The sequence below is a fragment of the Macrosteles quadrilineatus genome, unplaced genomic scaffold, assembly GCF_028750875.1.
Source record: "Macrosteles quadrilineatus isolate MER2022 unplaced genomic scaffold, UCM_ALF_1.0 Scaffold_9__3_contigs__length_116548681, whole genome shotgun sequence".
In the NCBI taxonomy this organism is placed as follows: Eukaryota; Metazoa; Arthropoda; class Insecta; order Hemiptera; family Cicadellidae; genus Macrosteles; species Macrosteles quadrilineatus.
In genome coordinates this window covers 43,883,182-43,908,757 of record NW_026542602.1, presented here as the reverse complement: position 1 = coordinate 43,908,757, position 25,576 = coordinate 43,883,182, and the positions used below count along the sequence as shown (strand labels likewise).

At 34.0% G+C, this 25,576-nt stretch overlaps 1 protein-coding gene across 1 annotated transcript in view; it reads right to left on the bottom strand.

Moving 5' to 3' along the window:
* The window catches only part of LOC129003854 (43 kDa receptor-associated protein of the synapse homolog), a 59,918-nt gene that overhangs the window by 19,868 nt on the left and 14,474 nt on the right, over window positions 1-25,576 (bottom strand). The window contains exons 2-4 of the mRNA XM_054432180.1: window positions 7,939-8,122; window positions 4,620-4,771; window positions 2,359-2,665 (exon numbers count right to left, since the gene is read on the bottom strand). Of these exons, the coding sequence (XP_054288155.1) occupies window positions 2,359-2,665; window positions 4,620-4,771; window positions 7,939-8,122 (643 nt within the window). The remainder of the gene's footprint in view (window positions 1-2,358; window positions 2,666-4,619; window positions 4,772-7,938; window positions 8,123-25,576) is intronic.

The window sequence follows — 25,576 nt, the reverse complement described above, 5'->3', positions numbered from 1 at the left end:
TTTAGCAAAATTTGTTTATGTGTGCAATTTACTTGTAAATAAAATACTATTTCCCCATACAGTTACCATTGAGGATATTACAGCTTTACTAGATGATATTAATTACTACACCAGAATAACGATTACAATAACATCTTATTAATATGAAAGTAAATACAGGGTTATTACAAATGATGTTCCTTATTTTGATTATAAATATTACTGGGTTAATTTGTTTCAAGACTATTTTAGTTGGTACCATTGGAAAGAAAAACTCATAAAGTTTCATTTACATTGGTTTGGGTGCATATCAGCTGTTTGTCAAGTCAATTGTTGTAAGTGTTGTGTAATGGCTGAATTTGAAGGCAGGGAAGCTTTTTGCCAATTAGAATATTACATTAACCATTAACCAATCTGTTATTAGTGTGCAACGACACTTTAGAACCAGGTTTAACGATTATCCTCCTAGTAACCACTATATTGGCAAGTGACACTTGAAATTTAAGAGAAATGGCTGCATTTGAATGTTACTTGTAGTAGGGCTGAACTTAACAATGTGCTGCCTGAGATATGGAACGAGCTCGGTGGTCCGAATAATGACACACCCCTGAACTGGCCTACAAGATCTCCGGAAATCACCCCCTGATTTTTTTCTTGTGGGGATACATAAAAAATAAGGCGTACACACCACCATTATCAGATAGCATACTTGAGATCCAGCAACGGATTACCAATGCTATCGAAACAATAGACCTAGACACACTTTTCAAAGTCTAGCAAGAGCTTGACTACATTATTGACATCTGTCGTACCACAAGGGGTTCTCGTATCGAGCATTTACAGTTCTGTGTATCTGTGTCGAAACTTTTTGAGTTTTTCAAAAGTTGTAACCATTTTATTTCTTTGTATAACAAATAAAACTATATTTTATGTATGTATGAAATCATGAACATCATTTGTAATAACCCTGTATTTAAGTTTGGTGAAAATATTTTTACCAACACTGATTACCGTGAGAAGAAAGGTGTTGATATAAAAGATTACAGATTATCAGGTGGTCAGAACTGTCCCCATCGGTCTGTTACTGGATTATAGGGACTTACCTCTTCGTTGCTTGTAATGTTTGTTTTTATGTCCTCACGTACCATATATGTTACTTGCATATACATTTCTAGTTTAACATGATGCTCAGCATCCAAGGTTTGTGTCCGTAGGATTCCATAGTTTACATAGTTTATCAAAATGGGGGAAATACTGAATTTATGAACACTATCAAACTTTGCAAACTCGATGACTGACAAGAAATCATAATGAATGTTTTGTCATTTTTCACCTTTTTGTAATGCTTGTACTTTATTATTAGGTATTGTGGTAGATTTAATCTGTAGATCAATAATGTACCATTTTGACTCTAGCTCAGGTTTTAGTAAGTGGAAATTACACCTTTGATATGTATCCTAAAAAGGGAGTGAGCTAGTCTAGTGGTAGAGTGTGGGACTTTTGTTCCAGAGGTCCTGGGTTCAAATCCCACCAATCACCAATGGATGTTATCCACGCGATAATGCCGCGACCCCTTAACCCTAGTCTGAGTGTGTAAAAGCATCTTGTGCTAGAGCATAATGCCCTATCATGTGTAGGAAAGGCATAACAAATATATTTATATATCTATATATATATATATATATATATATATATATATATATATATATATATATATATATCTGCTGTGTATGTAAGTTGTCCCGTAAGTAAGTTCACGGATGTAGGAATAAATTAAATGCAAAAAAATCAAGTATACATTTCTTCGCAAACATTTTTTTCTTCAAAATAGCGGTCATTTAAATTCGTACAGCTTAAACTATTCAAAAGTGGCAAATTTTGTGAAAAAATGTTAAATATTTTAATCGAGAATTTAATGTTTTCTATCAAAAAAACCAAGTTCAAATAGATACATCTGATACGTTTAATCTATTCCTAAATTCTTTGTACTTACTGGACACCCTATACAGAAGATGAAAATATTTTTATATCCTCCCTTTACAATCTAGGACACCTTGCTCTATCACAAGACGGGTTTACACATTCATGCAAGCTTTAGAGGATTGCAATGTCCGTTATCCATTTTTTTTGTTTTCATAGGACGCTAGGCACGAGCCCGGAGTTGTTTTTTAGGGGTTGGCGCATTATCACATACATAAAATCCATTGGTGTTCCGGCGGAATTTAAACCAGGGACCTCAAGGACCAAAGTCACGCGCTCTACCACTTGACCAGCTCACTGCCCCTACCATTCCCCACCATTGATTGGTGGAGTGTGTATTTTGAAAGGTTTGTGTTTTGTTTGTGTTGACCCTGTTGTGTTTTACAAAGACTACACTACCTGTAGTTCCAGCGCTGGGTCCTGTATCCTCTGCGCGATGCTGTGGGCCTGCTGGAAGGCCTGGAGCGCCTTGCAGAAGGTAGCCAACTCCAGATGTACACTGCCTACAGTGATCTGCACCAACCCCGCAGTCCTGCACTGATCACACTCGTTGTACAGGGAATGTCTCGCACACGCCAGGGCCCGCTCCAACGCGCCCATCCTCTCATGGGTCCGCGCCAGGTTCAGGTAGGCCTCCGCCCTCAGGTTGGGGCTGTCCGCCTCCTCGGCGATGTTCAACTGACGGTGTGCGAACTCCATGCTCTCTCTGTACAAAATTGTTCATTCTTAGTTAAACTTCGAACCAGCTTATTAGTGTTAAATAGGCAAAATCAGCTGATTTAACTGTGCAAAAGTCCTTCGCCTGTAGTGATTTACAATGTGGTGTATACTATAGTGATTTTAAGAACAAAAATATGAGCCCATAGAAGTAGTTGCTGCCCTTTACCTTCGTAGTAATTTGGCCTTAACCATCCCTTTTGCTGTGCACCATTCCTAAATACTCTATTTAGTTGCAGTCTTCCCCCAAAAACCTCTGCATTACTGTTCTAACTTAAAAACAGAACACTAAAATCAATAAACAAACAAATACCCAATGTTTAAATCAGCTGGTATATTCAAAACAGCTTATAGACTGATAGACTGCCATTAGACAGTGACTGGATCTTTGACGGCCAGTGGGGCAGAGCAGGGGTAATTCTTGACACTTCTGGTATTTTTCCCACCGTCCTTGGAAACCATACGCTTTACAATGAATCCTCAAAATCCATGCCACCTTTTTCCTAGCTCGAGTTATTTCGTGTGGACCGATTCGCTTACGGAATTAAATATTAAAGATATTTGTAAAGTGTTAAGTATAATTAAGTAATTTATCTTTAAGTAAGATGTTTAGACATTCATAAGACAAAGCTTATAGCATTTTATTTTGTTTCAATACGTAGACGTATACATGTTTTAGGTTATGGTTTAACTGGTAAAAGATGCATGGTTAGACTTTACCATCAATTCTTTATTTGAATCATATGTTTTCTAATTATTAAAATGTTAGTGTTTACTTTTAAAAATGTAAATACAATATGAGTTGAGTGAGTAAATCAATGTGAAAACCAAGTCCACTTTTTCTGAGTTAATATCTATATTTTCTTTAATGCAACATCCGGAAACGATAATAGTTAAATTTGGAAACGTGAAAATTAATACATACATATTATTCTTAGTAATAGTGTTACTGCTATAATTTGTACCTCAAACAAATCTTAAGCAATCCAAATTTAATTGCAAATCACATACAGATCTGATAGACAGATAACTACGCACAGACTATTAAAAATTATGTGTTTGTCTGGATACAAAAAAAAAAAACAAAAAAAAAACAGAAAAGGAGATCAATTATTTGAGGACAACCTTTACAGTTGTCTCGGTATTACAGGAATTAACTACTCTTGATCGATATTTTTAAATGCCTTTGTTCCACACAATACATTATCAAAACCTAAAGGTTTTTCACCTTGTGTTTTTGTTAGTGTTGGTTGTGTTTTAATGCACATTACAAATACATCTAATTAATTATATATCAATCATATTGTTAAAACATTCAAATGAAGACTATCGCATAACGTATTTTTGTAGTTCTACAATCAAAATGTATATTTAGAAAACCTCAATCACGAACAAAGCAATTAACACACGATTTACTGTTTCCAGTCATAGGATTTAATGAGTGTAATTACTGCATTTCAATGTGGACATTTATAATTTAGTCGAACAAACACGCTGCCCCGACTATGAATATTGTGATTATCACTATTATTGAATTATAAATATGATTTGATTGTAGACTGATTGGAATATTCATATTAACATAAATTATCAATAATATCCGTTGTAATTTTCCGTGCTGTTTTATGATAGCTGTTTGGGACCTCAAATCGAGATGTAATTCCTGATTATATTAATTGTCCTGAAACCATAAATGATTCTTCAAAACTAGACCCAGCAGTCCCTGATCCCTGGCTTTCAATAAACAGCTGTTTAATTAAACAGCTGATCTTCGTCAGCAACAAAGCTAAAAATACCTATATTCTACGCTCATCCTTCATCATCCTTTAACAATATTCGGGTTCAAATACACACCTAGGTGTCCCCATCTCAATCAATGATTGTGAAAAGGTGGTAAGTCAACAAATTGAATGAAACGATTAATATTTTTATAGATAAACTACCTGAACTTGCCCCAGTCCATGTAGGCCTGGTAGAGATAGCCTAGCAGGATAAACTTGTCCCCAGGTTTCCGTATCCTCTTGAGCGCGCTCCGCCACTTGGAAACTGCTGCTTGCTGCTTGTGCTGGTTGTATAGGCGCAGTCCCTGCTCCACCTGAACAACATGGAGACTGTATTAGTGCTTTGATTTAAAAATATTGGGAAATATAAATAAACATTGTTTGTCATCACCTCGAATTAGTTTCAAAGCTAATCTTCATGAGAGTTGCTGTACACGTTTGTACTCACTGAAGATAGTGATTGAGGAACATTTTACGAAATAATTTGGACTCATCTGTCAGAGGGGTTTGAGATTGTAAATATATATTTTAATTATTTAGTGTGTATTATAAGCAAAGAGTAAAAATAAATACAACGTAATCCATCCCTAACACAAAGCTTATTGGCATGACATTGGATTTTGGGCTAATGGTAGGTGGCTGGAATAATGCTATTTACAATTTGAGTCTCTACTACTTTTTCCAGTACCTAAAGTCAATCAACGATAATGCGACTAACTGAAACGTTGAATCTGTGATGTATATTTTTTTTTTATTCAGATAGTATTTGTTAAACGGTAATGACAAAAGCAAGGTCTTTGTTTGATCACCTTTAAAAATTGACTTTACAAGGCTACAGGAAAATTTGTAACGCAAAACCATTCATGAAAAGTTATCTACTAAATGAATATGTTGGAAATAAACCACAATACTAATTAATGTTTTGGTTATAAAACGAATTTAGTCATTATAACATGTTGAGAAGAATTATTTGATTATTTACAATTTGCGTAGAGGCAACCAAGTTTCTGTTTGCACTTCCGTTGACCAAAGTTGGTTTCATTAATTATCTTTTATCTCATTGGAGAACTAACTCGTGATCATTTAATTTAATTAATCACTATCCATTAGAATATTTTAAAATTAAATCTGTTATTAAAATTCGTATTACAAATATTATTGAACTAAGTCTAAGAAAATTAAATTCACTGTTAACTTCAATTTATTAAATTTGCTTGACTATATAACAATGCTGATAATAAGAACACACACACATCAATTAATTAAATTTATATTTAGCTTAATAATTGTTTTTATACACATTTATATTCCACAGATGAGTTCCTGTTGTATATTATAGAACAGATCTAGCTAAACCTCGACAGAAGGCTTCATATTGATATTTTAAAGTAAAATCCTTCAATATTATTTAATTAGGAGTGAGATACCCAGATGCAAATTCAGTAACAGTGTTCTATTTCTTCAATTCTTTAACTATTTAATAATAAAAATATCATAGTTATAAATGGAAATGGCTTCTACTTAATTTAGGTTAACTCCTGCTCAAAAGGAAATAGTTCTGTGTTAAAAATTATTACATTATACTTCTGATTAATTCAACTTGAAGAGGCCTAAACCACTTACATAAAGTGGGGTTTTAATTTCTTACAAAACAAGACGTTCTGTTTCAGAAGGTCTATTACAAATTAATCCTGGAGAGGTTTTTAACTTAAAGTTTTCTTCCATAATGAATAGTAGTGTGAATTAAACAATTTCCAAATAAAAATGTGTTCACAGTTAATGAAATCTCCAAAGTGATATCAAAACCAAACCCATTTCAATGATCTTTCAATCGACGAAGGTCACAACACCACAAAGTCAAATTAGCCGGGTTGTTTGGGCGATTACACTAAGAGCCTACTAAGATCAGTTGCACAACCCTTTTGTAAGCTAAGCAGAGCAATTCTGAGACAAGGGTCTGCACTTAGCACTACACCATTGTCGTAATGGTGTTATGAGCAGTTGAAAATTTCCAAGGATTAGTTAGCGTTTGCCTTGTTTTTAAAAGATTGTTAATTTGGAAACTATTATTACTTACGTAAATATTGCGTATTTATAAGTAGTTTTCATTCTTTAGAGATTGATTTGTTGACTGAAATGGTTCCTTTCTCCTCTTTTTCTGAACCTTTGTCTTTCTCTATGCTGTTACAAATTTAAAACTTTGTTTGTAAGGAAACTTCTAACCTCTGTTTATGTATACAGTAACATGTAAATTTTTGTTGGATAGCACCATTAATTAATGTCCCAAAAATTAATATTATCTGGCTTTGGATTAATCTTGCTTGTGTATTAACAATGAGTAAATCTGGTTGACGAATATTGAGAATTTTGTTGAGAATATTGACGTTTGGTTGTGTTTTGCTAGAGTTGTTTAAAAAAAGTCCTAGCTCGGTATTGTTGTTATGGAATAAAGTTTATGAATGATTCTTACACAAATTGTTTAAAATTACTATTACTGTACTAGTTTTTGTTTGGTATGGTTAATACTTCAAAAGCATTGTATTGAAAGCCAAGAATATATTAATGAAAAATTAAATATATAAGTTACTTTATTTTTTTTTCGTGCCGTTTGAATATTTTAGTTGCCTTAACAGTCCAAAGCTTGGTATTCTTACCATATAATTATCGACTTGAAATAATTAGAATGGTACTGAGGTCATTGGAATACAACAGCTGTATACTGATCAGCTGTTAGTAAATGACAACAATGGCCAATAAAATACAAAGTTGTCAGTAGATAACAAACAACTAAGATAGAAAAATAGTCCAATAGAAATTACTACTGTCATAAAATATCAACTACTGTTAATAGATACAACGACAGTCAATAGATTGTAATATTGACAATAGATACAGACTGCCATTAGAATACCATCAACTGTCAATACAATCAACCACTGTCATTAGATAGCAAAAACTGAAGTTTGATAGCTCAAACCATCAAAAGCTGTTATATGACGAATCACCTCGGGAATAAAGTAATATTTTTTTACATATGAACAGGAGCTTTAAAACCCTTTATTTCAGTAAAAGCATAGATAAAACATAGTCCCTTAGTAGATTTCCTATCCTTATGGAACAGCTGAAGCCAATTTTATTGTTATTTCTGTCCGGTTTTCTGTAGATGTCGTGTTTGTTTACAATTTGTTTCTTGTTATTTCAGTAATTTAAATCCTCGTTTAACCAAATAAAACTATCTAATCATAAACAATAACTCGTCCACTAGCTATATAACCAAACAGTGATACACAAATAATGAGAAACTAACCCTAAAATAATTTAAACAAATTGTAACCACAACACGACATCTACAGAAAACCGGACAGAACTAACAATAATATTGGCTTCAGCTGTTCCATGAGGATGGTAAAAGGTTGTGTGTGTGTGTGTGTGTATGTGTTATTCTTATGTTACATTATTTGCATGACTTTCAGTCACTCACCCTCCTGCGGGCTAGCTGCTGGTCCATCTTGTGTCGACACCCCACCAGACACTCCCACAGTCCAGGTCCAGCCCGGCGGGGAGTGAAGTCCTCCTCGGTGAACTCATACAAGTCCAGAGGATGCCGTGAGCCGTCCGGGGAGGAGAGGAGGGCGGTGGCGGACAGCTGGTGGGACGCGGTGCCTCTGGAACATGGAAAAGTACAATTAATTCATCGATAAGTTGAGATGAAGACGCCACGAAAACAATTACTTGGTTTAGTCCTTGATTCAAACATCATCTCTTACGAATAGCGAAGGGGGATACCTTCCTCGTCATCGTCGCAATGTTCCAGTCCAGTCAGCTGAAACCCTACTGGACTAAAGCTGTTTTTGAACTTGAATAGTCAGCTGGCGCCTGCTGATGGGATGCTTATGGAAAATTCGTCAGGGCAGTTGTTTTCTATTGTGAGCTCACTGTTCTCTTCGACCAACCCATCACGAATTCTACCAGGAGTTTGGCAGTTTTAGTTTTCTCTCTTAGGTCCTTTTCCAGCATCAATATGTACATATCTTAAGTTTATACGAAGAAATTGCACCAGGGTGAGTATTTTAAGTTGAAAATTAGTGAAGTTGAGTGTTGGCTTTGACGATGACCAAGATTAAATGTTTCTAATGGGTCTAATTACTGAAAAGCGTCTGCAACTTTACAGGATAAAATCGTTGGCATATTGATTAGATTATTATATTTGTATGATGTCGATACACCATGGTGCGTACCGTATTTGAGGGAAAGATGAATGTTGGATAGATAAGATGATAGCTTTGTTACAGACTAAGATCAGCTGTTTTATTAGCCAGGACCATTTATACCCACTTGGCCCACTACAAATGAAGGCCAATTTGGCCTAGTTTCAAACTTTCTACAAGCTACATACATTTCTCAGGTTCAAACCTGCAAACTGTTCGATAACCATACGATCAAAACCCACTCAGCGACTTAGCAATAGTTAGGTCTAGCTCAGGCTGTTTATCATCCTTTAAATCAACAAAAAAGTTTTATTGTAAGATATTTTAGGTGAGACTTCATGAAAGATTTCCCATAATGTGGTTTTTTACAAAAGATAAACTAAAAGAGACTCACTTTGAATAATATAACACAGATGCTTTTTAGAGAGAAGCTGTTGAAATTGGCTATTCAAATGTTTATTCGATTGGTTTTTTTTATATTAAGATTCCCTTATACTGATAACTTCTTTGTAGGGGTCTAATATCTGCTAATTTCATAAATAGTGTGTAACATGGTGTAACTAACTAGGGAACTTAGGGGCCAAAGTTTTAGATTTCAGGATAAGAATGATTTATTATTTAAATACTTTATTATATCTCGTTTTCAAAACGGGGGTTTTCTACCAAACCCTCACCCCCGGGTTCAATACGGGGGTGGGTGTCAATTAAATATAAACGCACTAACAACTCGACGAATAATGTTAGAAAACTGCAAAACTCATTGCAAAAAATTGACGATTCACTAAACTGAACAATAAAAGTCACAATTTTAACATCACATTATTTTTAAAACAATTTTTGATTTTATTTTTTGCAAAATCCGTTAAATAAATTTAAAACCATCCTGTTAAACCAACAATAAAGTTAAATAAATTTTAAAATACTCCTGAATCTAATAATCCAATAATCTAATAATCCAATGAATTTAAAGTTATACAAAATACGATTTGTGTCAAAACTCGAACAAACTCCATCGAAATACCTAAACCAATAAACATGGCTGATACGACTTTAAGCTCTTTACTGTAACAGCGTTTTGCAGCTTACACCCACATAAACCGATTTACATTGTACTAATTTTGGAATCAAATTTGAAGCGAATACAAAACATGTAAATCTCATTAGAAACATGTATTGTATATTAATACTTCCACGAATGTAATTTAGAGTGGACTAACTTAAACCTTATTTTTATAATACACTTCTAACACCTGTGGAAAGGTTTTTAAAGCGGCTTTGAGGGAAAGCTGTCAAAACCCCAAAAATATTTGCCGGTACATCAAGGATCAAATCTATCTCTTTCGTGCCTACGTCCAAGAGTACGGGTGTGTTGCTAGCCTAGATTAGCGTATCGAACTTCAGTGCAGGATGGATGGGTTTGATTCCCGTCAGATCCACAGCACGTATGGTTTTGACCATTTTCCCTAAAACTGTTATTTGAGTACCACTGTATGTACTGTATCTACTTTCTTTATGAAAATGATATTGGCATCGACATCAAGAAAAATAAATACTGCCCAGTAGGTTAGCGATACACTCAATTTTGATTTTGTTAGAGTCACAAGCTTTCTTTCAAAAGGTATAACATTAGTCAAGGCCGTTAATTGGACTTTGTTACTCAGTGATTTGTTGGTATGGAATTTTTGTAATTTTTTCTATCTTTAACTGTCAGTTATTTTTGTTGTACCACTTGCACCATTGATCTGTGCCGTGACCGTGTTAAGTCACCTAGGCTACTGGTGACCACAGTGGTAAGAGTGCATGAAACCAGCCTCCAATACATTATGTCTACTAAGTCGCCCAGATATTGATCTCCCTGTTTGAACATCACGGATATACTTACATTATTTGTGTAAAATAGGTTCAAGATGAAACTATTAATGCCTCACCCAGACTAGCCAAAAGTAAGTCCCATACAATGATTTTGATACTAAGCCTATCTTAGGATTACTTAAATTTTTAGGGAGGGGGTATAGATAACGGACTACCAATTTCAATCTAGAGAACGGTAGTGGGTCGAACTTAAGAATTACGCGTTTACATTTATTGAAAGGTTGAACCTCAGAACTCTAAAAGCTGGATTATGAAAGAAATAATACTCGTAATGAGGGTCTGCCCTTAAACGTCAAGAGCAAAAACGTTCTTCGCCTCAATAGTCATTGTAAGCCCTTGAATGGGTTGAGGTGGAAGCGTTGTGCTCCCTGGTCGTGATGATGGGGGGGGGGAGGGGGTTTAATAATTACTTCTCGAGAGGGAGGCTTCTATTGCGCCCCGAGATGGTCGTTCCCATGTAATGACTTGTTAAATTAAAAACCATTGATTCTCGATCTCGATATTTTTTAGTTTATTAAATTTAAATTACGGAACAGATTATGCTGCTTTTTAATTAATGAACAACTTCAGCATTGTACGTGATATTAAATTTACAGAAATTAAATAAAATATGCGTCTAATAACACTTAAAACATATATTTACGCTTATAGTGTTAATTCACAAGACGGTAAATTTACATCAAATATGGTAAGATGTAATCGGTTTCGATTGGATACTCCAATCATCATCAGACCCAATGAATGTCATTAGTCTATTAAGTATTGGTAATAAGTTAAGGCTAAGGCAATTGTTTATTTTCACTACATGCCTTTTCTTTTGATTTTGTCACTTTTGTCATCGATCAAAGTTTCGGATTTAGGGTAAAAAATACAGTAATTATATAATATTTATTTCAATGGCATTTTTACTAAGGTAGGCTATACCTAACCATTATGTTGATTAAAATGTATTACGTATGTCATTATAAACACTTTTTCTCTCTGGCAAATTTTCAGCTAATATTATTTTTACCCACAAAAGTTTTTTTTGAAAATCGTCAAAACTCCAATTTCCAGCGCTTTTGTGACCGTGACTTTCAGGATGAAGGAGGCGTTTTCACCAAAAGTATTTCTAGGGAAAGTGTTATAACGGGCCAAAAGGTCATAAAAATGTTTTATTAATAAAGTTTTTAAAAGATATCTAGGCTATTGACAAAAGTTTAATATAACCCACCATATAATAGTAAAAATTACATATATAGTCTGCTTACTGTATTTTCACGCTAAATCGAAATATATAATTTATTGTTTTCTGTCAAAAAAGTCCTGAGATTCCGTAAAATTTTATGAAATTTGTTAAATGAGTGGTTCCAGTTGTGGTTTCGAAGTGGGCGCAAGTTATTGCTGTGACTAATACTTAAAGAGAAGGAAAGTGTGAATATTTTTTAAAAGATTTTTCCTGACGTAAACAGATAGTCGAATTCAGTTGAAAAAAAAAAAACTGAATCTTCTATATATAAAGCCAAAAGTACCCATGAACCTTTGAGAAAACTACAAGTCACACCCCCATAAACCATATTAAATGTTCGTCATGACGAGAAACCTTGCACAAAACTATCCATTGTTTTATAAATTGCCCTTTAAGGTCGTAATTCCTTTCTAAAGGGAACTTTTCATATACCTAATGTAAAAAATACTTCAGCTGTACTTATTTGTTTTTATTACTGTATTCTATTTTGTTTATTTAAGCTTAACTTAACCAACCAATAATTTTATTAATACTTATGAAGTCAAACGGGGTGAAGCCCGTGGGTAACAGCTAGTATATATAAAGGGTATTTTCTTAGCTTAGGGTCTCCAAACAATTTTTTTTTAAACTCTTTTGTATAATTATTTGGCCTATTTTGAACACTACCCGCCACACTTATTCCGCAAATATAGTTTTCACCCTGAAATTCGTCCAAAATTGCTGTCTTTACCGAGTTTGACCGCGATTTACAGGGTAAGATAGGCTCCATTACATCCGTAAAAGTGCCACGAAAATGGGCCGAATAATGATTATGATAACGAACTATTTCCTATATGGGAAATTTACCAAAAGAGTTTTCCAACATTCATTTAGCTTAATAATCCTGTATTATATAATATTAATAAAGTTTAAATATTTGTTATTTCGATCTCTTCGTGTCTAGTTCATATCCGGTGACATTGATCGCTAGTGTTGAGTGTTGACGAAATGACGTTTCCATTATTTTAGGGTTAATTTCATGGTTTTGTGCTTTACTGTTTGGTTATATAACTAGGGGACGAGTTTTGGTTTATGATTAGATAGTTTTATTTGGTTAAAGAGGATTTAAATAACTGAAATAACACAATAATTAGAAAACACGACTTCTACAGTGCATCGGACAGAACTAACTCTATGGAGCTGTTCCATAACGTGTGTACAATCGTAAACAATTGTGTCTGAGTAACAAAAGATTTTGAGGAAACACAAGGAAAACTAGAGCAAACACACGCGCGGAGAGATCTTAACCTTCGTATTTCACACCCTGCACGTCCAGATATTTTATATCCCCCTTATCTCAGAGGCACGTCCTCCCTGTATCTCTTGCCTTCGTGTTACGTATTTCTCCACATAAACATTTCAGTATGAAATGGGTCTGTTGACTTTAGATGTAAGTAATTTTCCCATCCTACTGTAATAACTTTATCAGCTTATTTCCTTGTAAACTTACGTTTGAGAATGTTGACGTTACCTTAAAATATATATGTGAAATGGGGAACGTAAAGTTAAAGTATGCTGGCCAGAAATATGTATATTACTGTTTTAAGTTTTGTATATATTATTTTTGTTTGTCGTAGCTATTGGATTCATATATGGGCATGAGCCAAATATGAACATTATCATAGCATTCGACCATTGACCTTTGTAAAATCAATAGTAATATTAGTCCTGTATAGTTATTGGAAAGAAATAATTCTTTAGGAAGTTACTGCTATGTTGAAAAATCTGAAGCCATATTTTGAGAATTCTTTTCCTTGCCGTACTGCTTTGTTCAACACTTTTACCTATATTAGTTTATATGTATTAAAAGTCAATGGCTTGCATACAAATAAAGATTCTACGTTTAGTATTATTTTTATTATTACTTATAGCCTTATTGGTACTGTAATTGCATTATTCGAAGGGAAAGCAAAAATTTGTTGCATTTGGGTCAATTTAGTAACGGCTTTAAATCTACCTAAAAATCGAAAAAAGATTGTAATCTTCAACTCTCTCAAGTGTTCCGAAAATAAACATAAACGTATTTAGTTGTCAAAGAGTTGATTAGCCTCCGTATTACTGTGTTATACTTAAAATGGTTCACTATACCCGCATATAGTAATCCGTTGTTGCTGTTTTGACAACTAGTTTCTGTTCTTCTGGACCATCATCAGGTGTATTATTTAACTCTGTTAACGACATTCAAATGAAGTGATTACCTGAAACCTTGAGGCCTGATGATGGTTCAGAAGAACCCAAACTATTTGCCAAAACAACAACGAAGGATTACCATTTGCAGGAAACCATTTTAAGTCTTTAGTTGGCCCAAAAAATTATAAATCAGTGTTCTTGTTTGACACTTCAAACAAAAGTGGCAGAATAGATCCTAAAATAAAATCATATCATAATTTTTACGCTTAATTATTTGTTCAAAATATTTTAAATTGAAAGTAAAACTCTGGCAAATGCAACAGATAACTCTTTGAAGTATCGTGTATGAGAAAGATTTCACTTGGCCTAAAGACCCAAAAGCTCTTGATCTCTTTTGTTTTATCGAAGCCATCACTTAACTAATCCTTAGCGTAACGCGTAACACCTTCATTCAACAACTGTTATTAGAGGCTATTATATAAGTACAAAATAAATGTTATACCCTCAATATACAAGGAAATATTACCTTGAAGTATAATTTTAAATGAATATGTAATCAGTATAAATTGTTTTCAAATATTCTTTGGATGAAAACTACTAACAAGTTCAAGTATTTGCACACATAGTAGTACGATCTATTACATATGTATTCAAATGTAATACATTTGGATAAAAACAGGCCGCAGCTTGTCCAGATGAGATAACTAAACAATGATTCCAAAGTCAATGTTAACACCTGATACTAACAATGTAAATTATATAAAATGTTGACATAAATAATACGTTGTTAGAAGTAAATTTTTAAGCAATGTCTGAATGTATCATCTTTATTGAGGGGAGCGAGCGAAGCGAGCGAAGCTCTTATACGTCGACTTTTATGCATTTCGTAATACGCAAACTCCTCCTAGACGGCTGAATCAATCGTTTTCAAATTTTGCATGGTGATAAAGACCATATCGGTGAGTGCCAACATCTATATGGCGTTAAAAAAGTCTCTCAGGAATCCGCCCCACTGGGTCTCAAAGTTTCAATGTAATCCTTATGGAAGCAGTATTTGACACAAAAACAAAGACATATGATCAGCTGTTGACTTTTGAATGCAGTAGATAAATAAATAGCTGATAGCATTATATTCCACAGATATTAGAACATAAACGGTGGTATGGATCATAAATATAATCAAATGAAGACACTAGCTTGAGGTCCGTGACGTAGGAAGTGGTGAAGGAAGTAGTAAAGGTGAGCAGTCTGGAGTGTATAAACGGTTTAAGACAGGATTATACACAGGATTATACAAGATTATAAGACAGGATGTTTAAGACAGATTTAGGTAGGTATCTGCATTCCTAAAATTCTATGGGAAGAGAGGAAAACGGGTCCGTGACGTAGGAAGTGGTGAAGGAAGTAGTCAAGGCGATCTGCCCGGAGTGTGGGAACTGTTTATGACGATTAGATTAAGGTATCTGCATTCCTAAAATTCTATGGGAAGGGAGGAAAACGGGTCCGCGACGTAGGAAGTGGTGAAAGAAATAGTCAAGGCGAGCTGTCCGGAGTGTGGAAACTGTTTATGACTATTCGGTTAAGGTATCTACAATCCTAAAATGCTATGGGACGGGAGGAAAACAGGTCCGCGATGTACAAAGTGGTGAAGAAAGTAGTCAAGGCGAGCTGCCTGGAGTGTGGGATCTGTTTATGACCAATAGATTAAGGTATTCGCATTCCAATAATGCTAAGGGAAGGGAGGTAAACAGGTCCGTGACGTAGGAAGTGATGAAGGAAGCAGTAAAGGCGAGTTTTTCGGAGGGTGGGAACTGTTTATGACGATTAGATTAAGGATCTTGATATCTACAATCTTAAAATGCTATGGGAAGAGAGGGAAACAGGTCTGCGACGTGAGAAGAGGTGAAGGAAGAAGTAAGGTGAGCAGTGTGGAGTTTGGGAACTGGTAGCAGTTAGATTAATGTATCTGCAATGCTGAAATGCTATGAGAAGGGATGGAAGCATGCCCACGACATAGAAAATGGTGAAAGAAGTAGTAAAGGCTAGCAGTGCGGAGTGTGGGCAATGTTTGTGGCAATTAGATTAACGTATCTAAAATACTAAAATGCTATGGAAAGTGATGAAAACAGGTCCACGATGTAGGAAGTGGCCTAGGAATTAGTAAAGTATGAACATATTGTGAGAACCGTCTGTGGCAGTTAGATTAATGTATCTTCAATCCTAAAATGCTATGAGAAGGGAAGGAAACAGGCCCCACGACGTAGGAAGTGGTGAAGAAAGTAGTAAAGGCTGGCATTGCAGAGTGAGGGAACCGTTTGGGCAGTTAGATAAATGTATCTAATACTTAAATGCTATGAGAAGGGAAGGAAACAGGTCTATGACATAGGAAATGGTGAAGGAAGTAGTAAGGCTTGCAGTGCAGAGTGTGGGAACTGTCTTTGGCAATTACATTAATGTATCTGCAACCCTAAAATGCTATGGGAAGAGAGGGAAACAGCTCCACGACGTAGGGGGTGGTGAAGGAATTAGTAATGGTGGGCAGTGTTGAGTGTGGGAATGGATTAATGTATCTGCAGTTCTAAAATGCTATGGGAAGAGACTGTAGACTGAAGGTTAAAATGATTATGAAGCACGAATCGTTACATATTTCGATACGTATTCAATCGTTTACAATAGAAATTTACAACTGAGTTGACAACAGCTGAGTTTTACTCCATAGAGGCTTAAACGAATTTTATTCCCTAATGAATAAAAATGCTACTTTAGACCCTCAGCGCATGCACCAATGACGACTGTTTTTACTGCAGTATGACAAAAACAATATAATATGAACCCTTGATGACTCCGCTCAATTTTGTGGATGCATCTGCGAACGCCACCTAGTATTTTATTGTATATCAACCATTGTCTCTTGAAACAAATTTGCATTAGATAAATCGTCAAGTCCTTTCGTACAAACATTCATGTGGTATAAATAAGTAAACAAATGTAGTAATAGCTATTTACATTACAAGTGTAGTAAGAGCGTTTTTACATCACGCAGGTGAAAGTTGTGCAACGAGCGAAGCGAGTTGCATAATTTACCTAAGTGATGTAAACACGCTCTTGCGTAACGTGTAACGTACAAGATTTTACCTGACCCGACAATATACAGGAGGTTACGAACAATATTTTTCATTACCCATTTCACTCATCTTATAACAGTAAGGTTCATTTACAAACAATAAAAGCTAGGTTAGGAAAATTCTCCAAAACATAACAATAACAATAAAATTCAAGCATACAGCTGATTTCTAGCGTTAAACGTCGTTGGCTCCATAGAGTTATATTTTTTAAGTTATCCACTCAATGTTATTTAAATGGGTTTCATTACATCACCGAGTGAGTTTTTTGATACTTTACATCACTCGAGAAGTAAGGAAGTTGTATACATCACGCTTAGGATAGGGAAGTTTAACATGGCGGGTTAGGTAAAGTGATTTAACCTCACCACAAATAATTTATATCAGCTCACAGCTCCCAAAGTTGTATTTTCCGTCATACCCAACTTATAAATTTAAGATATTTACATTTTTACAGTTTGTACCAAAAAATATCTATTCATGTTCAACAACATTCTCATTTGAACCAGAAATATTTATTCAGTGCCTGAGTTACATTAATTTCGCTTACTAGTATTGTGATGGAAAAGTCCAATACAACAGATAAAATACATGTGAAGGGTTCTTGATCTTGCTTATTTCTCGCTTGAGCACGTACGGTCATTTTATCTTATCCTTATCTCAAAGAACACAGACATCCCCTAAACCCATCAACTTCCATTTCTTTTCAAAATTTACAACCTCATATACATTTTAGAAGATAATCTATGTATTGGTAGTTGTAATTTATTTTATATAGTAAATAATGGTATTAATTATTTATTGAGATATAGAACTGTTATACTATTACTGATAGTTTAACATTCATTAAAACACGTTATTTATATAGCTTATAAGCCATTGGAATTAAAACTATTTTTTGATGAATATACAGTTTTGTAACAGATCTACGTCGTAGGCAAGATTAGCCTTGTTCTGTACAGATATAACAAACTACGTTCTGTTAATTTAATCACACTCCTAACTATATCTATTTACTAGCTGTTGTACCCGTGCTTTGCAACGGGAAGAGAACACGAAATAGAAACATTTTGATCTTTACATCTGTTGATTAAATAGTTACACATAAGCCTTTTAAAAACAAAATTTTACCTTTATGGCATTAATAGGATAGCTGTTGTCATAAATGTAAAAAAAATAATGTTACTGCACCCTGTTGGTAAACCTTGTTAACAAGGTTGTAAACCTTTTTTTAATGCTATTCAATATCATAGAACCAACTTGTGTAGTTGAAACAGCTGACAAAATTCTTTTATTCCTTTTTAAATACGATTACTCATAAGGTTAACACGGGAAACTCCAGAGCCACTGGGACGGAGCCCCAGGATTATCATTGCAATAGTTGAACATTTCAACAAAGCCATACGTTTGTATTTCAGTTTCATTTTTAAGAGCCATTATTACATCAACATACATTATCGGAAGGCTTTTAGTACACAGTGTTCCCCCGTACAGATAAATCTCAACCCTGAGCCTTATTTTCCATACAGGTAAACTTAAACCTTAAGTTGAGTAACCACCGGATCACCCCATTATCACATACGTAATCTGCGGGATTTAAGCACGGCCTCAGGGATAGAAAGTTTTGCCGTCTAACCACTAGACAAACCACACCCTATTATTCGAGGCTCACCATTATGTTACATTGACCTGTTAGTTTTATGTCACGTTTGGCTTAGAGATTTATTATTAAATTCAATTACAAATTACTTAGCTTGTGCTAGCATTATAGTTATATTGTTTTTAAAATACCAAAAATAGAGTTCATAGAATTATTTTCTCTGTTTAAAGTTATTCGTTTAAGGTTTTTTGTAAAAGACTGTCTTTGTTGGTTGGTTTGTGGAGTTGATCTTGTATTACTTGTTGCTATATAAAGTGATAATTTTTAGCACATTTTATTGATAGCCCTATGATAAATACTGTAATTGGGTAATGGGTTCTAGTCCACAATCGACCCAGCTCAGATCGAGCAAGCATTCTTCAGTTTTAAGGGCAAACACTGTAGCTCCCCAATAACCAAGTAAATTATGAAATACTTAGGTTTGGATGTTTGAATCATTAAATACCCCCGCCGCAGCAAACCTGCCGACTAAGCGAATTTCCATTTGTCTGAATTGATTTTCAGTTAAATATATTTTAATAACATTAGGTTTAACGAGTACCTAGGTTTGCTGCTACAAGGAAACTAATAAAGTGTGTTTTTGAGTAAAATATTGATAGCTTAGTACAAAATAAATAAATTTGCCAAGTTTGATCAAAATATATTCATAAACAAGCAAACTACAACATTTGACAATATTCTCCATAAGAATAACATGGGAATTTTAAATTTAAAATTTTTTTAATTTTCTCCGTTACTAATAATCGAACAAAAATACTTTTACATACTAAATTATTTGTTTTTTTAAGCTCTTTAAAAAGGTCTAAAGAGAAATTGGGAAATTTTGTGTTTTGAGGGTCAAAAGTGAGAAAAACCAATTTTTACCCCATAAAACCCCCTGTAAAGCCCTGTTTCCATGGTCCGATCGTGCTGGTTCGCGAACTAATTCAAGTTTATCCCGCTTTACACCTTTAAACCAAATTTCATCAAAATCGGACAAAAATTACTCAAGTTATCGCGTTCACGGACGTATATATATATATATATATATATATATATATATATATATATATATATAAGTCTATATATATATATATACATATATAAAAATTTGAACGAATAGTGTTTTTGGCCTCTGGGGACATCAAAATGAAAAAGTAAATCGGTCCCGGGTCTAGGTCTTACCGTGCCACCTACGGTAATAGCTACTTCCCTATAGGGGAATTCGCTAAAAACCCATTGAAATCATCGGGATAATACACAACATCGTAATATAGCAGATTTTATGTATATCGATAAGTGTGTTTCGCATGTGAAATCCACTCACAAAATACACCAATAATCCGATTTTCTGCCAGACTTAACAGCAAAGTTGGCATCTAACCGGATTTGTCGTAGCGAATTTAGATATTATCAATATCTTTCAGTCTCTTGTAAAACATCTAAAAAATATCGTAAGGATTTTGTGACAAAATATCGCATCGAATCAACACTCTTCAATTTTGAGGACAAGCCCTGTAACCATTTGGCTTAGGAAATTAAAATGTGGATAAAATGTCTTGACCTACTACCGTTTTTTAAGTAGCCATTTCACTTAAGTTTTCAGAATTGAAAAGTTTCACATAAGAGCATTGTTTACTTTCATAACAGCATAGTTTTAATCATAACAATACGGGTAACGGACCAATGAGGTTGGATTGAGAAGTAAAATTTTAAGAATTCGAACTTCAACTAATCAGCTGTTCAGGCCAATTTAATTGTTGAGAGGTGCAATTAGTGTTTGGTACAATGTTTCGTTGCATCACTGTCAGTGGCGATGACAGGTTATAAACGAAAACATATAAATTTTCTCTTTTAGTTATGATAGTAACTATGTAATTTCTCTCTTAGAAGTTATGAGCAGTGGGTTTTAGTAATTAAAACAGTGTCAAAGGTAAAGTAGCGTACGCAACTCACGTAAAAATAATGTTAACGCAATCGTTGAGTTAACTACTATCAACTGTTATGTGAACAAAAAGTTATGCATATTAATTACTTCCAATCCCTTAATTGAACTTACAAGAACTCAAAATGTTTTACTAGTTGGCTCAAATTGGCTTATGTCATTACTTTTGTAGAGTACCGTTGCTTTGGAGATGAAGTTGATGGTAAAACGTTTAACCTTATTTTCCTTTAAGCTGAGAACAATAGATCAATCACTACATGACAGACCATTATGATCAGATGGATTAGAAAGGTTTTGGGTTATAAGTTAATTAACTTCGAGTTCGGTTAAAAGTTGGAAGATTTACTGATAGCATCACACGCTTAACTGACATCAAGATCCTCCGAGGAATTATCGCCCATGAGAAGATTAATCTTGCTGGTTTCTAGAGATAACTCGATAATTTCTCCGATTCCTTTTTCCACTTGATAATCTTTTAATCTACTAATGCATTGAAGTAACTATTGAAGCTTGATTAAATACTGGTATTTTTCAATTAGTCTCTTTACCCAAACAGTTTTATTTTAAATCTTAGAAATAAAGGGGGAAATAAAAATGATGATTTAAAGTTCACAACAAATGGCGACTTAAGTTATAAACTTTGTTTGTGAAACACCTGTGAATGAACAGCTTTTACTGTATTTTAAATCGAAATTGAAATAATTTTATTTTTGGTATCTCAGAAAAATTTCACAAAACTTCTTGGTGAGGTCTAATCCATCAAAAAAGATTATTATGTTTGAGTAAAAAAATGTAGTATTGTCAATCTATTAATCTATACTATTATAAAAATTGAGGTGGTTTGTCTGTCTGTGCAGTTCTCACGACTAAAATATTTAACCGATACACCCAAAGTTAAGCACGAAGAAGGTCCACATATGTAGGAATGTCTTAGGGCTGTTCCCTTCCCTGAGTTCCTCTAGGGCTACGCCCTTTGGATGTCCAAAGTTTGAGGTGAGATTTTCAAAAGTAAATATTAATCAACTCCATGGAAGCATGAGAATAGTAGTATTGTAGTATAGTAGTATAGTAGAATTGGTAATCTATTAATCCATAGTATTATAAAATTGAGGTGGTTTGTCTGTAACCGACACACCCAAAGTTAAGCAGAAAGATGGTACACATATATAGGAATGTCTTAGGGCTGTTCCCTTCCCTGAGTTCCTCTAGGGCTCTAGTCCTTTGGATGTCCAAAGTTTGAGGTGAGGTTTTCAAAAGTAAATATTAATCGGTCTCCATGGAAGCATGAGAATATTCACAATGTTTACCTTTTCGTTGACATTTCAATGTAAACAATCTGAACTGTCAAATGCTTGTTTCACAATTTCAAACAGCTAATACAAACTAATTAAATATAATATTTTACACAACTCTAAGTAATAGGTTTATTTGTGGTGAATTTATTTAGTCTAAAATGTTGCCATAGATTATTTATTTTATAATAGCAAGACAATATTGTTTTTTAACAAATGAAGAAGAGCGAGTGCTTACACCATTTGCTTTGCTATACAAATGTTTAATCATAAATTTAAATTCCTACCACAACTTCTGGAGTTTTCTGAAGTGTTAAATGGTAGTTGCTTATCTTTGCTTCTTTGCTTTGTCTTTGTATACTACTGTATTATAAGTCTACGTTTGGCATCCTATTGTCAAACGTTTAGGCTACTTTCATTATCTATATATATAATACGCTAAGCCGATTTTTGTAAACAGAACTCCTCCCTCATTTTTAGACCGATTTTGATGATTAAAGTGTCAAATGAATGGCCCTGATCTGTAGTTTTGCAAAGTCTTTTTCGTTTTTTGAAATCTTTATTAGTTTGGGCAGGATCCTCCACCAAAGTTGGATTTTCTCCCATAAGATTAACATGGGGGAATCTAAATATTTAATTGGAAACTTTGTCTCCATGAATTTGAGAGAACGACTGGGCGTAGAAACTTGGTAGAGGTGTCCAAAGAAAGGTCTTGGTCCCTAGATGAGTTACCAAAATAAAAACTAAGTGAATCCCGTTAGGGCTCTGCCCCAGAAGCTCTTAAAGATCCCTCCACAGATTTGTTTACATTTTGTCCATGTGGATAATACTTTTTAATGAAACAGCTGTTAATTTAAAATTGTATTTTAAACAACACAAATTTATTGGGAGTTACTGAATTGTCCAAAAGAAGTATTTGCAATGTTATTTTCTGATTTTAAAATTGATTTTCTTCTGTATCATGTCATATTTTGCAATATAACGTTCCATTACGAAATCAGTGGAAAATCCTTTTATCACAGTAACTGTTATTTAACAATTATTTCTTATTGAACTATCTTATATCTATTGTACGGGTTGGTGTCTGTCTTTTTCACCACTTTTGGCTATATTTTGTCATACTATAAGATTATTGCCATACATGTTTTAAATCATTGGAAAAATCTTCGATTGTGTAATAAAATGCAAAATAATACAAGTGCAGAAGTGTCTTATTAGCTTCAACATCCCCCCAACCAATTTCCCAAAACTATGCTTGAGGGTTATTTATTGGCACAGAAGTACGATATGAACTGACGTGACGTGACGAAGGAAAAATCAAACTTGCACTGCAACGGATGGACCTCCCTTTTAAAGTCAGAACGTGTCTTTTCAATAAACAGATATTTTTCTCCAATAAAATCATAGATTAATCTTTATTAGACAGATGAAATCGCGGAAGTTTTAACTACAAAAGATCCACCAATATGATTTTAATACTATTTAAAGGTTCTTCTAAAAGAAGATGTACCAGTTAACATACTAATAATAACTCCGATGATGTACAGTATGGGAAATATTTTATTCATTGAATGATCAACCATATTTGGCAACTAACGCAATTAATATCATTATTGTTTTTACACTTATTACTCTTTAAACAATGCTAAATGCTCAAAATATGTATAATTTCACTCAATTTGTCGCAGTTATATCAGTTGCAAGCCTTGAAAGTAACCGTCGATTTCGACGGGTTTCACCTAGTAATATATAATCTAGATTAAATTAAATGTAGTTTTAAAAGGCTGATATTTCCGAGGTTGTTTTAACTAACAAGATATATTTTTCAAAGGTCAATTTTCTTCCCGTTGTAAAAGCGAGTACAACAGCTAGTTTACTATAAAGTTTAAGATGGTTTAGGACAGGCTTCTGTCTGAAACAGAGTGTTTAGCAGTCACATATAATTTTATTACAAATATATTGCCTTAAAATATAAACTATTTTAATTGCCTGCTAGTACCTAAATTAACGTATAATTTCCTTATTAGTTTTGAATATATGCTTACATCATATTCAGAAGTAAGCGAATAATCTTGGTTTTATTTATTTTATTTGATCAGTAATGCTGATAAAGAAGATAAAATACATGTGAAGGGTTCTTGATCTTGCTTATTTTTCGCTTGAGCACGTACGGCCATTTTATCTTATCCTTATCTCAAAGAACACAGACATCCCCTAACCCATCAACTTCCATTTCTTTTCAAAATTTACAAGCTCATATACATTTTAAAGGATAATCTATGTATTGGCAGTTGTAATTTATTTAATATAGTAAATAATGGTATTAATTTATTATTTATAGAGAAATATAGTACAGTTATACTATTACTGATAGTTTGAAATTTATTAAAACACGTTATTTATATAGCTTATGAACCATTGGAATTAAAGCTATTACTTGATGAATATACAGTTTTGTAACAGATGTACGTCGTAGCCAAGATTAGCCTTGTTATTACAGATTACAATTACAGATAGAACAAACTACGTTCTGTTAATTTAATCACACTCCTAAACTATATCTATTTATTATCATTGCAATAGTCGAACATTTCATCAAAGCCATACGTTTGTATTTCAGTTTCATTTTTAAGAGCCATTATTACAACACAACAACATACATTGTCGCAAGGCTTTTAGTACACAGTGTTTCCCAGTAAAGATAAATCTCAACCATGAGATATTAGCCTTATTTTCCATTCAGGTAAACTTAAACCTTAAGTTAACTCTTAAACCACCGGATCACCCCATTATCACATACGTAATCTGCGGGATTTAAGCACGTCCTTGGGAATAGAAAGTTTTGCCCTCTAACCACTAGACAAACCACACCCTATTATTCGAGGCTCACCATTATGTTACATTGACCTGTTAGTTTTATGTCACGTTTGGCTTAGTGATTTATTATCAAATTCAATTACAAATTCCTTAGCTTGTGCTAGCATTATAGTTATATGGTTTTTAAAATACCAAAATAGAGTTCATAGAATTATTTTGTCTGTTTAAAGTTATCCGTTTTATGTTTTTTGTAAGAGACTGTCTTTTTTTGTTGGTTGGTTTGTGGACTTTATCTTGTATTACTTGGTGCTATCTAAAGTCAGCATTTTTAGCACCTTTTATTGATAGCCCTATGACAAATAATGTAATTGGGTAGTGGGTTCTAGTCCACAATCGACCCAGCTCAGATCGAGCAAGCATTCTTCAGTTTTAAGGGCAAACACTGTAGCTACTCGGCAACAAAAAGAAATGAAATACTTAGGTTTGGATGTTTGAATCATATAAAAAAACCATTGAAATTGTCGTGACCTTTTGTCTTAATACACAACATCGTAATATAGCAGATTTGATGTACATCGATAAGTGTGTTTCGCATGTGAAATCCACTCACAAAATACACCAATAATCCGATTTTCTCCCAGACTTAACAGCAAAGTTGGCATCCAACCGGATTTGTCATCGCGAATTTAGATATTATCAATATCTTTCAGTCTCGTGTAAAACGTCTCAAAAATACCGTAAAAGTTATGTAGACAAAATATCGCATCTGTTACGTGGATAAAATGTCTTTACCTACGACCGTTTTTTAAAGTAGCCGTTTCACTCAA